At 39.0% G+C, this 16,357-nt stretch overlaps 3 protein-coding genes and 1 non-coding gene across 4 annotated transcripts; 2 read left to right on the forward strand and 2 right to left on the reverse strand.

The window, feature by feature from the left end:
- Positions 1-1,555: 1,555 nt before the first annotated feature.
- Positions 1,556-4,524, reverse strand: LOC133732541 (monofunctional riboflavin biosynthesis protein RIBA 3, chloroplastic). Its single transcript, XM_062160118.1, has 7 exons — positions 4,346-4,524; positions 3,940-4,249; positions 3,340-3,561; positions 2,918-3,243; positions 2,427-2,556; positions 2,033-2,329; positions 1,556-1,939 (listed from the first exon to the last, which is right to left on the reverse strand). The coding sequence occupies exons 1-7, from the start codon at positions 4,399-4,401 to the stop codon at positions 1,679-1,681; spliced, it is 1,602 nt and encodes a 533-aa protein (XP_062016102.1). The 5' UTR covers positions 4,402-4,524; the 3' UTR covers positions 1,556-1,678.
- A 3,049-nt stretch (positions 4,525-7,573) lies between these two features.
- Positions 7,574-13,110, forward strand: LOC133733107 (UDP-galactose/UDP-glucose transporter 5B). Its single transcript, XM_062160715.1, has 10 exons — positions 7,574-7,980; positions 8,083-8,289; positions 8,387-8,452; positions 9,571-9,669; positions 10,430-10,518; positions 11,051-11,163; positions 12,011-12,099; positions 12,278-12,364; positions 12,461-12,529; positions 12,621-13,110. Exons 1-10 carry the CDS (start codon positions 7,870-7,872, stop codon positions 12,735-12,737), a joined length of 1,047 nt encoding a protein of 348 aa, XP_062016699.1. The 5' UTR covers positions 7,574-7,869; the 3' UTR covers positions 12,738-13,110.
- Positions 13,111-13,492: 382 nt separating this feature from the next.
- Positions 13,493-13,564, forward strand: TRNAH-GUG (transfer RNA histidin (anticodon GUG)). The gene has a single exon. It is a non-coding gene; the product is annotated as a tRNA-His (tRNA).
- A 266-nt stretch (positions 13,565-13,830) lies between these two features.
- LOC133733258 (glutelin type-D 1-like) lies at positions 13,831-15,912 on the reverse strand. Its single transcript, XM_062160904.1, has 2 exons — positions 15,503-15,912; positions 13,831-14,859 (listed from the first exon to the last, which is right to left on the reverse strand). Exons 1-2 carry the CDS (start codon positions 15,813-15,815, stop codon positions 13,988-13,990), a joined length of 1,185 nt encoding a protein of 394 aa, XP_062016888.1. The 5' UTR covers positions 15,816-15,912; the 3' UTR covers positions 13,831-13,987.
- Between the last annotated feature and the right edge of the window lie 445 nt (positions 15,913-16,357).

Here is a 16,357-nt window from a genome sequence, read left to right on the forward strand (position 1 = left end):
GTTATAATCCCCCTATGAGGGCCCTCGTTCATAATGCACAACATATGAACCAATCTGTGGTGAGAATGTGAGATACGAAAGAAAAAATTCTGAAGTCCCAACTCTCCACTCTCCAGAAACCCTCAGACATAGGGGTATGAAATTGTTATAATGATATAGGTATTAACAGTAACAGTGTTGATATCTAAACCAAGGACTCAGCAGAGGAGGCTAGTTAAGTACCAAAATCAATATCTTATTGATTGTAAGCATACTCTAGTTTATAGACGAGGTCCACGAGGCTAGTGACATTAGCAACAAACAATGACATATGGCATAGACAGGCATATCGATCGCTTCAGAGTTTATGCATGAGCATAGATGATCGATCATAATAGCAACAATCAAAGCAAATGCAAATGAACCCCCGAGACGCAAAAGAAAATAGAAAGTGATTTGTTGGTAAGTTATAATTTTCAACATTGTAAAAGTCATGAGTTCGATTTTCATTGACATATGTAAGAGTGAGGTGGGTTAAGGGTTTTTTTTTTTTAATAAAAAAAAAAAAAAAAAATGGAAATGAACCCCCTAGACACAAAAGAACATAGAAGGGGATAAATGTATGTGTATTGCACATGATATAATGGGGGGTGTTACATCAAATAGTCTCTTTCACTATCTAGTAAGGAATGAGCTTATAATTCCTTACTTTCATGTTTGGGTATATGATAGTCTCCTTGACTATCTTGTTTGTAGACTTTTATGTTTGTTGTTTGTTTAATGGTAATTCCACATTCTCAAAAAAAAAAAAAAAAAGGGGGGGTATTACATCAAAAAAAAAAAAAAAATATATATATATATATATATAATTAATTAATTAAAATAAATAGAAAAAGGTGGATGTTATGGGAGGAGACAATATATGAATAGTCAATGTTCTAAAAATGGGAGGAGACAAAATTTAGCCGGCTAGTTTAGGTGGATGTTATTTTATTTTTTTAAACTTGAACCACCCAGGCTGGTTAGACTAATCGAGACGGCTGACCACCACCTAGTGCCTAAACCCTACCTTCTTTTTTTTCTCTTTTTTAAGAAAGAGGATCAAAGGGTTTCACTCCTGCTCTCATAGTGACTCGAACCCATAACTGGTTACATAGGTAGTGCCTAAACCCTACCTAAGACTGCCGTCTAAAGGGATTTTTAGAACAGTCCCATCAACATACTCTCAAGTCCGAACTAAAAATGAGGCAACTAAAAAGCAATTATCAATTCAATGCACTCGAGGAACAAACCAAACCATACTGCGGATGGCTGGATCGTGAAAGCAAACCAATGGATTGTTACATCATCATTACCACTTTCCTTTGGCGCAACTGTTGTAGAAGATGGAGTGTACATTCCGGCGCTGCCACTCGGGCTAACCTTCAGGATTTCGACGATTATGGACATTGAAACGTTGAAGTATTGTGAGATGAGACGGTGGTAACGTTTGGATTGGAGATTGTCTATTTATGTATACGGTGAAGAGTTGGGCCTCACTATGGGCTTTATCAAGATTTGATTACTACACCAATGATCAGTGCAAATGGAAATTTTTACACTAATCAAGGAACCAATAACAAACCAATGAATTCTCTTTGTTACAATGAGAAAAATGAATTGCCTTTCTATACCTATGTGTGGTAGCCATGTATAATTTTTAGCTTTCAGGTTTGTTTTCTATGTCCTTGTTATATACATTTGGTTTGATGAAACCGGCTGAAGATCCTTGGATATCAGAACCATAAACATGCCCCATCCTAGTTCTTTTTGTTTCCAAGTACTTCTTGTTTTCCTCTGTAATTGGTGTTAACACGGGAACCCTACCAATCACAGCCAAACCATATCCCTTTAGACCACTGAACTTGGCTGGATTGTTTGTCATCAGCCTCATCGTTCGAACTCCTATGTCTCTTAGAATCTGTTGTCAATATTCAAAAATGTCAAGTCATATTGTGAGCAACATACCAAATGTGAGGAATTTGCAATTAGGACCATGGTTTACGAAACTGACCTGTGCACCAATTCCATATTCGCGAGCATCGACAGCTAGTCCAAGTTCGATATTAGCCTGGACTGTGTCATGGCCTTGGTCTTGAAGATTATAGGCTTGAAGTTTGTGACCAAGACCAATGCCTCTTCCTTCATGACCTCGAAGGTAAACAACAGCTCCTCGACCAGCTTGTTCAATTAGCTGCATTGCCAATTCCAACTGGTTGCCACAATCACACCTCCCCGACCCAAAAATGTCACCTGTCAAACACTCTGAATGAACTCTTACTAGCACATCTTCTCCATTTCCTATGCTTCCCTGTTGATGTTAATAGTGAAACAGATGGTGTTAGCTTAGAAGAAGTTTAATACAATCGCAGCCTACTATACTAATTACTAAGCCAAATGCTACATACTTTCACAACAGCAACATGTTCTGTTCCGTCTAGCTTTGAGCGGTAGCAATAAGCCTGAAACAGACCCCATTTTGTAGGCAAACGCGATAGAGCAGTTCTTTCAACTATCTTTTCCCTCTTTCTCCTGTACCTGTGAGCATATCAAACCCTATCAGATAAATGATGATGCATCATAGGTTTGAGCAACTTCATGTTTGACTTCAATTTATATACATCTGAAGACTCAGGTATTTTAACCAACTTCAGTAGTGGAGTTTATGCCACAATTTCTCGTCACATTGCTAACCGCTCTCTTGTAAAGGGTGACTCAATTCACATTTGTAAGAGATACCATTAGTAATGTGGTCAGTAACTGTGGTACATTCCACATTATTTGTCAAGAACTGTACTTAACAAATTCAACTGCAGCAAAGTTAACTTCCTTTTTTTCATTAGTCCCACAATTATTTAGGGTACTCATTGAGAAATGCATGCTCGAGTAGACTGATTACCTAATCAGATCAGTTATTGAGACAATTGGAATGCTGTGGTCCAATGACAGTTTTTTTAAACCGGGCAAAGACGCCATAGAGCCATCTTCTGCATCAACTACGGCTGAAAGAACAGACACTGGCCTCAAGCCCGCCAGAACAACCAGATCAACAGAAGCCTCAGTGTGACCAGCTCTCCGAAGAACCCCACCATTGCGGTACTTGAGGGGAAACACATGGCCAGGCCTTCTAAAATCTTCCGGCTTTGACTCCTTAGATGAAAGAGCAAGAACAGTCTTTGCCCTGTCTGGAGCTGATACTCCAGTAGATGTTCCAATGTTTGCATCCTACAAAACCAAAGAAACTAATGTATGAACTCAAACATTATCAAATTGCGTTTACTTGAATTACGTACAGTATGGTAATGCAAAAGCATCATATACCACTGTGATTGTGAATGTGGGGGCAGAAGAGTCTTCGTCTTCGGTCTCTGGTGACATCAGAGGAAGCTTCAATCTTTCAAGATCCTCCTCCTTCATGCCTACAGAGACGATCCCAGATCCGTGTTTAATTAGGAATGCTATGTTTCTAGGATTTGCAAATGATGCTGCCATGACGAGGTTTCCTTCAACTTCCGCATTTTCATCATCTACAACAATCACAAACTAGACCACAAAAGAGAAGAAAAAAGAAAAATCAGTGGCAGTTGACATTAAATTGTTCATGATTTGAGTTTCATGAAACCAACACAATCGAGTCACATATTTCAACTTTTGGGCAACATGCCAGTGTCCACTCATTTATAAACCTAAACCAACACTGATCGATATTGTTTCAACTTGTTACTTTGGCCAAATGAGACTTAAACGGTCGTACAATGTTGTATATGATGTGGGAGTAGTCTCGTTTTCACTCATTCTGAAAACTTGCATTGAGCTATATATACTCAAACACAAGATCCACTACTAGCAAACTCCTATTCGATACACATACTAGTCGAGTCAAATAGCTGGAAAGGAGTAGCTAAACAAGAATTAACCAACCTTTCCTTGGCGTAATGTATTGAGCGCTTGCTCTATGGACGAGTAGCCCTCCGATGGAGAATCAGGATCACCCTCGGCATCACTAACAAAGAAATCAATGGTCTCTGGTGTAATCTCAGCATCCAATGTCCCAATTATTGGTGCTGATGAAGCTGACTCGTCCAAGCCACCCAACAAAGACCCATTTTCACTTTTCTTTAAAGGAATATCATTAGAAAGGTTTCCCTCTCCAGTTCTAGAAACCCCAATAGCCCAACAACTTGGATTCAACCACCTTTGCTTCTGAGGAGCCGCAAAATATCGATGCAAACTGTGATAGAAGAAGAAGAAGAATCATCAATGGTGTAAAACATGTTCTACACGTACAAAAACAATTAGGAACGCGACTAAGGGAAAGAAGGATTACCTCGAGTTAGTGAGGATGTAAGGAATGAGGGGGTGAGAAAATAAAGCAGAGTCCATTACAGAATTTTCAGAGACTCGAACTTGTTCTTCTTCTCTAGCTCTTCTCTCATTATCAGAACTTGCATATTACGTAATGCATGAAGGAAGAAAGCCCACCTCTAGTTATGGATGTGTTTGCAACTTTTGTACTCTAGCCGTTATCCAAAAGGACCCAAATTTAAACTTTTCTTATGCCAGGTTCTTATTATATGCGGATAATACACTCTTTGTAGCCAATTAAATTTAACCGTGATGGAGAACTGTCTAAGTCTTATGCATCAAAGTGATCATTTTTTAACAGTATTGTCATGATTAATTATTGGACACTCTCTATTTTAATTCACATTTTTTTTAATAGAAATTCATATAAAACACAAAATTTAAGTTACCAAAAAAAAATAAAAACAGAGGAGTACGGATTTTATTCCCCTAATTATTTCTCTTACAGAAAATTGAGTTGTTTGAAATTTTTAGGTAGATGAATCAAATTAGTGGGAAGTGGGCGAATCAGACGAAAATAAGGTGTTCCAGTCCAATTCAAAATATTTTACAAGAGGATTTCCATTTTAAATTTTCAGAGTTTAAACTTCTTTTTTGTTTTTCAAATGTCACAACTTCATACATCGGAAGATGTCCCACATTCAAGTTGCTTCATCCGATTAGTTTTCATCAAGTTGCTGGTGCTGTTTGTGGCTCTAGTAATCTCTATCAAGTGAGAAACATCTTAATCGAAGATGACAATGGTCAACTACAATCTTAGTTTTTTTACATGGTGGTACTCTTTCCTTGGTTCAGAGTTTTGTCCCATTGAGTTTTATCTGAACAAGGTTTTAATGAGATCACCTTTAGAATAGTTTTGAGAAGAGGTGAAGACATTTTTCCACTTCTACTTATTGATTTATAAGTTTGCTTTTGCGATTGTTGCAGGCAGCTAGCCTAATTAGTAAGTAACTGCTGCCATAGGTTGTGTGTACTTACATTCATTTACATTATCCTTTGAACTTTTTTTTTTTTTTTGAGTAAAAGCATTATAGAGATTTTCATTAATATAAGGGTAAGACCGGAATGATCATTACATATCCTTCCGCTACCATGTACAGATAGACAAGAAGTTGTAGTGAAGAAACACTACAGTGATACATAGGATAAGATCATTCATTCGACATGTCATGCTCACTGATTCAAAGTAAACCTATTCAACTATGATCAAGACGCATAGTAATAGGCTAGTAATGGAAAACTAACTAAAGAATGGGCATAGAAACCCCATAGTTACCCTGGACCCAAGACCCATGTCCAGAATGCATCTTCAATGCCCCAAGCCCAACCAAGAGCTTGGCTTGGAATTGAGCCTAGAAAGGCCCAATTGCCCGCTAGACCATCTGGATCCCAACAAAACCGGCCCAAAGACAAGTAGAGCTCCAAAACCAGATAGTATGGTACCCACCAAAGCCCAAATTCATAAAGGCCCAAATTGATTTGGTCACCCATCTCCAGGCACTCCAAAGTCGCCGTCATCAAACCACAGGTGACCCCTGTCTCTAACACAGCCACCAGAAACACTAGCAGCGTAAGAATCCAGTGTTCAACCCCTTGTTCGCCCTTGTCAGCATCACGGTTGCGTCATCATCAGTCTCAGAAGATTCTTTTCTCAGCCACATCGGCGCCAAAGCATCGTCCCAGCCCAAAAACTGCACAACTTCGCCTCCATGATCAGCATAGTGACAACTAGGACAACGCCACAGTCTGTCATAGTAGTCTCCGATTCGAGCCAATCAACCTCCGGTGGCCCAAAAGCCACATCACTACCTTTGGGATCGGGTTCGGGGCATCACATGCCTTGGTCCAAACTAAGATCCGGCCGCCGCCCATATTTAGAAGAGACGTCAAAAACCCCCAACGACCAGAGAAGCTGAGATAGAGAGGATCCAGCCCAAGAGGGCAATCCAACCATTGCTGAATTCAAAACACCATCGAGAGGGAAGGGACACAGGCATCTCGAGATTGGGTGGCCGGAGCCGCTGTGTTCGTTGCCTCTCTAGAGCAGCGCTAGGATCAGCGCAAAGGAGAACACCGTTAGGGAGAGGCTAGGATTTGCCATTCATTATCCTTTGAACTTAATATATGTTCTGTTTGAGCCCAAAAGTAATTTTGGCAAGATCCCTTTAGAGGATTTAGCATAGCGGGCCGATACATGCGGCCCAAAATTAAGTCTACTTGGGTTTAGGTTATAGCTTCACTCATTCCGAGATCCATAAGGAAAACGAGCCCTTATTGGAATCAAGTAGCGGAGATTGAATATGAAACTTCAATCAATAATCCTTCTATGGCAAGGAACAGTCGAAACCCTAGGGTATAAATACCAGGTTTTAAGGACGAAACAACACAACTCTTCAATCAATCAATCGCACAGATTATCAAAGCCTCTTCGGAGCAAACCTAGTTGCAATCCAACAAAGCAAGGGTAACGCCATCGCAACCCAACGAAGCTAAAGTCACGCTTTAGCAAACCCCATGCTTTCTCCAAACTTCTCGATGATTGCTCTGCTCAACCTACAACGTTGAGTATCGATTCGGTGACGCGAAGAGATCACACCACAAGCCCTTACCCGTAAGGCAAGAAGTCATTTTCCGAAAGGCATAGAAAAGAACCTGGTGACGAGGTTGGTGCTCTCCTCGTCCACAACGTTTGAGAAGAAGTCAGGTCAAGGAACTCCCCGACGACTGCACCCCACGGGGATGGCACGCTCGCGCACGTTCAAAAGAGACTGTTTGCAACCAGACTGGTTTTGGAGCCAAACATGTTCAACTCAAAAAAGAAAAAAACAAAAACAAAAATCGTCACAACTTCATAATTTTAAAATATAATAATGGTTTGATTGGATTATTATATGAATGAGTTCGAACACAATCCAAAACTCACACGAATTTATTTCAATTAGGTCGAACTGACTTGTTTGACACCTCTTTTCATCCGAATTCGATCGAAAAATGGATTCCAAAATATATACAAATGTGGAATGGTCCTCTGATAAATAAATCTAGTCTACATTAATGAACCAATGTGGAATGGTCTTGGAAACACAAACACCACCATATCAAAACATGGTTTGACCAAATTTAACGGTCTTGGAACCCCTAAACCTGTCATAAAACTCTTTAATAAAAAGCACCGAACGAGTACCCACAGTGGTGTGGGGCCGCCGATGACGTGGCCAGACAACTTTTCAAAGGCGAAGACTCTACACCAGTCTCCACCAACCAGAAAAATTGCCGCCGCCGATTCCGAGCACCCCTCATCAGGCTCAACCCCTCCCCTAAACCCCCGCCACGTGTCCTCCGAACCCTCACTCTCTCTCTCTCTCTGGCTCATCTCTATTTGATCCCCAATCCTCGGCCGCCCACATTAATTCTCCGGCGACCTCCACTCAAAACGTCACCGTTTTCGCCTCGAATCAGAATCACTGTCTCGTTAATCGGGGGGCCATGGCCGAAACGACGTCGCTCGACGGTCCGCGAGAGCGCAGCAGGCTGTGGAAAGGGGTTTTCGCCGTGACCGGAATCATGACCACGCTCGTCACCTACGGCGTTCTACAGGTTCCGATTTTCTCTCACATTTGACCAATTCCGTTGACCCAAATCCCCGAGTTCTGAAAAAGCTGCAATCTTTGGCTGCTTTGCTTTTCTTGTTCAATGCAGGAGAAGATCATGAGAGTGCCTTACGGGGAAGACCATGCCTTTTTCAAGTACTCATTGTTTCTGGTTCTCTGCAACCGAATCACAACGTCGGCGATTTCCGCCGGAGCTTTAATCTCAAGTAAAAAGGCTTTGAATCCGGTAGCTCCGTTTTACAAATACGGCCTTGTATCAGTGACCAATATACTAACCACTACATGTCAGTATGAGGTAAAATTCAGCTTCTGGGTCCTTCAAATTTTTCGCAAAATCGGAGACTTTTGCTGTAGATTTTTAGTGTTTTACTGACTATAATTGCTTGTGCCAGGCCCTCAAGTATGTAAGCTTTCCTGTTCAAACACTTGCAAAATGTGCCAAGATGATACCTGTTATGGTAAGTCAAAACAGCTCTGGCTAATTATGGTGGTTACAACTTACTATATGCAGTCTTTCAGTTTAATTTACCTGGGCATGGTTTCTTATTCCGTCTACTAGTTTGAAGAGTTATATTTGTTTGGTTCTGTAGTCTTTTATTGCTGATTTTATAGCATATTTCGGGTATGTTGGTTATATGTAACTTTGGGATCATTCAACTTAGTTACTGCATTTAGCTTTTGAAATATACAAATTTGGGGTCTCCACATAAAACTGTTGATTTTGCGAGCGGAGGACGAAAAGGAAAGAATTAGTTTGACGCTAACACTTTGATAATGGAATGCTTCTAGGAGGCAGTCGGAATATGGCATCAGACTTGTTGTTTAACTTCTGCATCTGATATAACTTTAAAGAATATGACTTACTACAGTCAAGATGAGTATTCTGGGAAGGTGGAAGTGGAGGAGGGGCAGGGCTGGAGGAGGGTGTAATTAGGCACCGTGTCCTTGTTAATGTTTCTTGTACAATTTTTGTGATGAAAGCTTAGTTTTCTTTCTTAGAACTTTCTCTCACTTTTAGAGCATAGTGAAGCTGATGAGATATGGAGTTGGTTGTTGAAGCCTCCTATATGGGAAATATGAAGATTAAAAACATAGAGTAACATTTGCCTGAATATGGGGAGGGAAGGAGGGTCGTATGGAGCATGATAGGCATTGGGGTTATTGTTTCTTAAACTATTTCGGAAATGCCAGGAATATAGTCATAGGGCATATAAATAGGCACTTAGTCCCGAACCTCCCACTGTAAATGTGAGGCCAGAAGTTGGCGGACAAGCTTAGAATGATTGGCGGCTCACAAGTGTTTAAGGGTCTGATGAAAGTTGGTGTCAAGATGAACCTAAGATGTGAGGAGACTAACCAAGACCAAACTGTCAAACACAGTTCTAAAAAAGTAACAAATGAACATCTAATTCATAGTTTAAGTCATTAGCTGGAGAGAGCATGTGCTACCTCAATGTCGTTTCCAACAATTCTGTCATCAATGAAAGATTTATTGCTAGTTGCAACCCTAGGTTTTCCACAAGGAACATAGTCTTATGCTCTTTGTTTTTCATTCATGCTGTGATTGTTTATGCAGGTTTGGGGTACCATCATTATGCAAAAGAAATACAAGGGGCGTGACTATTTGTTTGCTTTTCTAGTTACAGTTGGCTGTTCAATATTTATACTATATCCGGTATGTCCTCAGTCTCTCAGTTTAATTCCTTATATTTTCCACTCAGGCTTGCACATACAATTGGTTGTATTGAGAAGGAAGTGGTTATGATCGTCACCAGTCTCTGGTTCCCAGTAAAGTTTACTTTAGTTAGTTTAACCAGGCATGCCCATGAAGATGATGGTGTCTTGGAAACTTGCACCAAACATCAACATTCTGCCACTTTGCATGGATACTAATAATTTTCTATTACCATTTTTTCTTTAAATGTCTTGAACAATGACTGCTATGTGGGGTGTTTAATGATATAATAATGCATATGGAGTTTTGCGGTTACTTCCAAGGATAATTCTCCATTGCATTCAATATCTTAATTTATGCCATTGTACCTGTTAAGCTGCACATGCTTTCAGGATTGTTTTCTTTACTTTCATAGTTGGTCACAGAGGTTCTGAGTTTAATTACAGTTCAGACTGCTTAGTTTAAACCAACTAAGCTTCGGGATGCCGATTTATTGTCTCATACTATGATATCACATTGCCAAGTTCTTTGCCACAATATGCACTCTGGGACGCTTTCTGACAAAAGATGTGATAGCAGATGACCTATAATTTATTATCACTTGGCAACATACTCCTTCACTTATCTATGAAGATGCTACCTCTGTTGATGCATGAGACAGTTGTTTGTGTGACATCTTTTTGTTGATGATGCACAACATTTTGGTCAATTTTGTTCTTTGACATGGATACGACTGATTGTGTTGTGCTTTTGATTGTAGGCAGGGTCTGACTTGGGCCCAACTGATGCATTTGGTAGAGCAAGAGAAAATACTATGTGGGGCGTCTCTCTTATGATCGGTTACCTTGGGTATATTCTGGACCTTTCCTTTATGGTTATGCTTTTTGTATTTTTTTTGTCATTAGCTGTTGAAATAAACGTTAAATGGCCTTCAATTAAAACATATGAATTTATTCTACTTACATATCCAGTTATTGTAATAAGTTATTACTTTTGTTTCTACGCATGCTATTGAAAGTAGTTCCTCCTTTTTTGATACTCACACCTCACCTCACCTCGGACGGAAGTGAGATCCCTATAATGCTAGATCAGATTGCTAGGATAACTATGACATAGGATTATATGTCCCCTAGTGTGCTAAATTGTTGCAATGTTTTTATGGTTCCTTACAGAGGTAAAATTATACCAAAAAAGTAAGTTGAAAGTTACGCTTTCATAATACCACCATGGCAGCTTTGATATTTTGCATTTGTCTAATATCATTCCTAATTTCTTTCACTTTTTAGCAATAACATTGGCCATTGGCAAATGATGCCACATGTTTGGAATTAAAATTTATGTATTTCTTATCCATGTAGATCCTCATTTCTCTGTCTAATAGGTTTGATGGCTTTACAAGCACATTCCAAGACAAACTTTTTAAAGGTTATGATATGGAGATACACAATCAAATATTCTACACAACGTTCTGTTCTTGTGTTCTTAGCTTGAGCGGTAAGATCTTATTATTACTATTATTACTTTTCTGGTTGTTGCTGTTCTAATCTTATTGCGTTGTACTTTTGTAGGCAAATTTGGTTGTTTTGTTGCTATTTTAATAGCTTGATTTGAAGCCTTTTGGTTATGTTTGGATCTGTCTTGTCTAAATCTTTTGGCCCGATCATTAGGTTGGTTAGTCAGGTGGGAGGATATATTTTGCAATTTTGTTGCATAAGCATCTTATTGCTTAAATCAGATCTATGTAGTTGGTTGCCGGTGAGCTGTGGTCTGTGGTCTGTTGGGTATCTGAAATAACTGACACTGTGGAGGTCACATGTTCAAATCTAACTGGCGTCATTGGAGAGATGGGGTGGGAAAAAATTGTCATTTCTACTAAAAAAAAAATTGTGTAGTTGGTTCTATTTCATTTTCGTAGCTGATTGAGGAGGATAAAGTCATCTGGGATGTGTTTTGCATGATTGGTGCTTAAACCATGAACCAACTCAGCAGGCTAGCCACTCGCTTCATCTTTTTGACTGTTTGGGTTAGATAAAGGGTGTACTTGCATTTATTGCCAATGGATATTGTATATCAATATGCAATATCTGTTTCTGCTTCACATTCCCAAACTTTTTGTGTAGAAAGTCTTACAATGGTTAAGTAGTTTATTAGCATGCGAGGGTTTAAGTCAACAAAACTTTGAAACCTGACCGTTTTCATTAGTAGGGGACTGTAAGCATCTTGCCTTATGGTTATTTATTTTTTGAAAGGTATTTAGTTTGCAAGCCTCCTTTACCTTTTCTCCATTTGATTTTTTTTCTGTTGCTTTTAGCAGTTGGTTATTTGTTGCATTACCTTTCAGGTCTTATATTACAAGGACAACTGGTTCCAGCAATACAATTTGTTTCTAGCCACAATGATTGTTTCTTTGACATCGCACTGCTTTCGACTGTAAGAGACCTTTACTTCCTATTATAATTCCTGCTTGTCCTACCCCCATTTAATCACTCGTTAATTTTTTTTTTTAATCCATGATTACATCCGTTGTTCAAGTTTTTTCCCCTTCTCTCTCCCTTTTTATTTTCCCTCTCTCTGCTGTTTCCTGATATACTTATTGTTTGTGTTGCAGGTGGCAACAGCTAGCCAATTTTTCATTTCTTACACAATTCGCACATTTGGTGCTCTAACGTTTGCCACTATAATGACCACAAGACAGGTAAATCATAACTCCCAAATAATCCTTGAATTTTCTCTTTTGTTTTTTCAAATATTGATGGTACTAATAACTGGGGTCTTCTGTTTGGTGCTGAAGTTGGTCAGCATTATGCTATCATGCATGTGGTTTCATCACCCGCTTAGCTGGGAACAGTGGATTGGAGCTGTAAGCCTCATCCTTAACCCTAATAGTTTTATTCTCTTTCTAAATTCCTAAACTTCATGTTGCCCAACACTACTTTTCTTACATTGATCAGGTGGTTGTCTTTGGTTCCCTATATGCAAAAACGTTTATGAGAAATGCAACTCCAAATCCGTCCCCGTCAGACAAAGTGCAGGATGGACCTTCTAGCCCAGTAAAGGGGATCCCTTGATAGTGTTTGGGTTTGACAGTACGTTAACTTTGATATGTTGTGCTGGTACTGCCTCCAACTTTGATCAATGGACAGCTTTGGTTTTTATAAGTATAGAGCTGCACCTGTGAACAACCTTGGATGTGGGATACCTGATCTAAATGGAGTCTCGACCACACCGCATGCAAATGGATTCTTTGAAGCAAGCTGGAGACCCAAATTCTTGAAGATCCACAATTCCATAGGGATGATTGAGTATAGACTAACTAAAGGAACAGAAGTGTTTTTAGTATTTTATCTTGCAAACTTTTTGGAATACACGACCAAAGAATGTAAAATGCTACTGCAACATTTCATTAGAGAAATGGAAGAAATAGTTCTTTCTTGTACTCAAGTTCTTGCAATTCAACCTGTATTTCCTGTTCCTTTTTTTTTGGTCAATTGTATTTCCTATTCTAATTGAGAATTTGAGAATGATTTGGTTCTAAGTTTGTTTAGGGACGACACAATTTTGAAGTGTTCATTACTGTGATTAAATTGTTTTTGTACTAATTTTTCCGAACACTATCAACACATGACGAGTCGGGGTATAAAACCAAGTTTTAGAAAATTCAGTCGTTGGATCTCTATCACTTTTTAGGAAATAAAGGAATTTCCAAGCAAATATCGTAACCTGTATGTACTGGCTTTTGTATAGTTGTTCAGCGGAACAATTAGATGAGAGATTCATATACTTTTCTAATATAGAAAATAAAGGGACACACATTGTCAACTTTGTGGCTGTAGTTTAGTGGTGAGAATTCCACGTTGTGGCCGTGGAGACCTGGGCTCGAATCCCAGCAGCCACACTTTCGATGTTTTTTAACTTTTCACCTCATCATTTCATGTCTCTCTCTCTCTCTGTTTTTTTTTTTTTGGCCAAATTGAGTTCCTTCCCTAACGAACCAGGACAGTTGTTTCAATCCTATGCTTCTAATCAGGGGATACATTTTTAGGTTAAACGAGAGTAGGATTATCATGTTTGCAGTCTTGCAGAGGATCTTCTTTGTCCATTTAAATGTAATAGTAAATGGTTTAGCATGAAATTATAGAGTGAAATTAACAATCGAGAATCTAACAAAGAAAATTTAACATATACTCAATTTTAAAAAGTCAAACTTTAGTCGAAATTAAACATTTCAAACTCACATGAAGACTTAAAAAACCAAAGAAATCTCAACTAAAAGAGCCAATGAAACCTAAAGAACATAGAGCTTAATTAGCTCATGGGTTCACTTTGGAGGAGGGAAGAAGATTGCATCAGAAGTTCTCTTTGATCGAAAGAGTTTCTCAGTGTCTGAATCCACTTTGAAGGAAGCCTCAAGCACCTGAGGAGATAATGCCTTCCAAGCTCCAATACTTCCAGCCAAATGAGTGAATATTGGGTTGGGAGTGGTGATGATGGAGAACCATTCCAAGCCTTCTGGATCAGCAATCTTCGAAACGACAAAGAATCGAGGAACAATGAACAAGTTGCCAGCTGTAACAGTTGTTTCCAAGACCCTCTTCCCATCTACACCAACAACTTGCACACGGCCACTGCCCCTAACAATGTAAGTCACCTGCAATGCAGAGTCACAAGAAAATCCAGGGGAGCACATAGCACTTCCATCCAACCTAACAAGATCAGCACCAAGCCCAACCTCACCAACCAAAGGAAGATTCTTAGTATTCAAAACAACAACTCTCCCACCACCCTTGATATCAACATCAAGAGGAGCCTCTTCGCAGTTCAATGTCATCCCATCTCTATGTTCCTTCTTTGGTTCAGGCAAATTAGCTCCCCCCAACTTAACAATGCCCTTGCCGGTTTGCTTGCCAACAAGAGTCTTCACAACACTCTCCTCCAAATCCCATGCTCGGCCGACAAACTCAGTTGAGAAGCCAGTGAAAATGCCATTAGAACCATTGAGATAGAAATTGGTGAACTCTCCCCGTTTGTGAGCTGTTTTGGTATCACCCAAGAAAAGAACCACAAACTCAGTGTCCTCCTTGTTGTACCACCAAGTGATAACTCCAAAAGGCAGGGCAATGGCATCACCCTTCTTCACTGGAAGAACTTTTTCTTCTTTCTCCGGCAAAACAATTCCGACTACTCCGTTACCTGAGGCCCAAGAAAAGTAAACAAAATTAACAGAATTTCCCCGTGGTGTAAGGAAAAAAAAACGAAAAAGAAAAGAGAACAGCATGGCATAACCATTGAACACACAAAACAAATGATAACATGATCCAAGCACTTATCATTAATAAAACAAAAGGCTACGTACCGGAGTGATTTCAACAACTTACAATAATACCAAAAGTATGGATCCAAGGAAAAAAAAAAAACACATGATCACCGTTAAAAAGGGATCGACCTTTGCAAAGACAATCACTGTTATCTTTTTTTTTTTTTTAAAGGATCTTATTGTAAACTATTTCATATATGACTTTCACGATTCGCTAGCAATTAAACAACTAAGAACATATATACAAGATCAAGCCGATCATGAAAAATTCAAACCCACGATCTTATTTTTCGAATGCTATGAATGAAAGTTTATGGTGTAGTGATCTTATTCTAATATCATAAAGGCAATCACTCATGATCCACAAAAATCAATAGCTAACTAATAAGATTGTAAGCACTTTCATCCAGGATTCACAGAAATCAATAGCCAACTAATAAGATCAAGCAGTTCAATTCACAGCAATTCTGCACTGTAATCACAATATCATTTAACAAAGCTAGCAGAACAAAACGATACCTTGAAGGACATAAGCAACTCTGGCAGAGTCAGAGTAACTGGGGAGAGCAAAGCCGTCCCTCTCCAGAGAGAGCTTGGCAGCTCCGATGTCACCTTCCCGGAGCATGGGAAGATCCGACGGGGACCAGGCAGAGTAGGAACCACCATCTCCTCCATAAACCTTCTTAGCCAACCTTGGTGTAAGATCAATCTCCATCTTTTCTCTAACCCAGAAAGCAAAAAACCCAAAACGAGAGGAAAGTGATGATGGTACTAAATGTGTGAGCGGTCTTGTCTTGTGGTGTATATATAGCAGTACTATAGTAAATGTCATCTTCTACAAGGAGAAAGATTCGGAGGGAGGTAGTATTTGATTACAAAATGGATTAATATATCTGGATTATCCTAACCCGGATTGAATTTAGCATAAGATAAGATGTAATGAATGGGGAAATTTGATATTTTTGGAAGATTAGTTGGTAATATAGATCTTGACAAACTATACGTTTCATTTTTTCTATCTTTGTTTGGATAATATTTGTAAGCTAACCAAATTTCCGTCTTTAACTTTATGAATGCTAGTAGAATTTTTTTTTGAAAATTTGAAATTTCGAACATCCGTCAATTAATGCTTGGATCCCTTCAAATATTGCGGTCGAATCCTTGAAAGTAATGCACAAAATAACTCAAAACCTTTTTTTTTAGAAGGTTTTGCATCTTTAGTTCTTTACCAACATTATGGAAAGTACGCTAAATTATTATTTAGTTTGTGTAAAAAATGTGATTGATATTGCAATTCTAATCTAATTTGAATGTCATTAATACATAATATCACAAAATCCCTTAGGTTTAGTAATTTAATCAAGAGTCAAACAA

Source organism: Rosa rugosa, chromosome 2 (genome assembly GCF_958449725.1).
Source record: "Rosa rugosa chromosome 2, drRosRugo1.1, whole genome shotgun sequence".
Lineage (NCBI taxonomy): Eukaryota > Viridiplantae > Streptophyta > Magnoliopsida > Rosales > Rosaceae > Rosa > Rosa rugosa.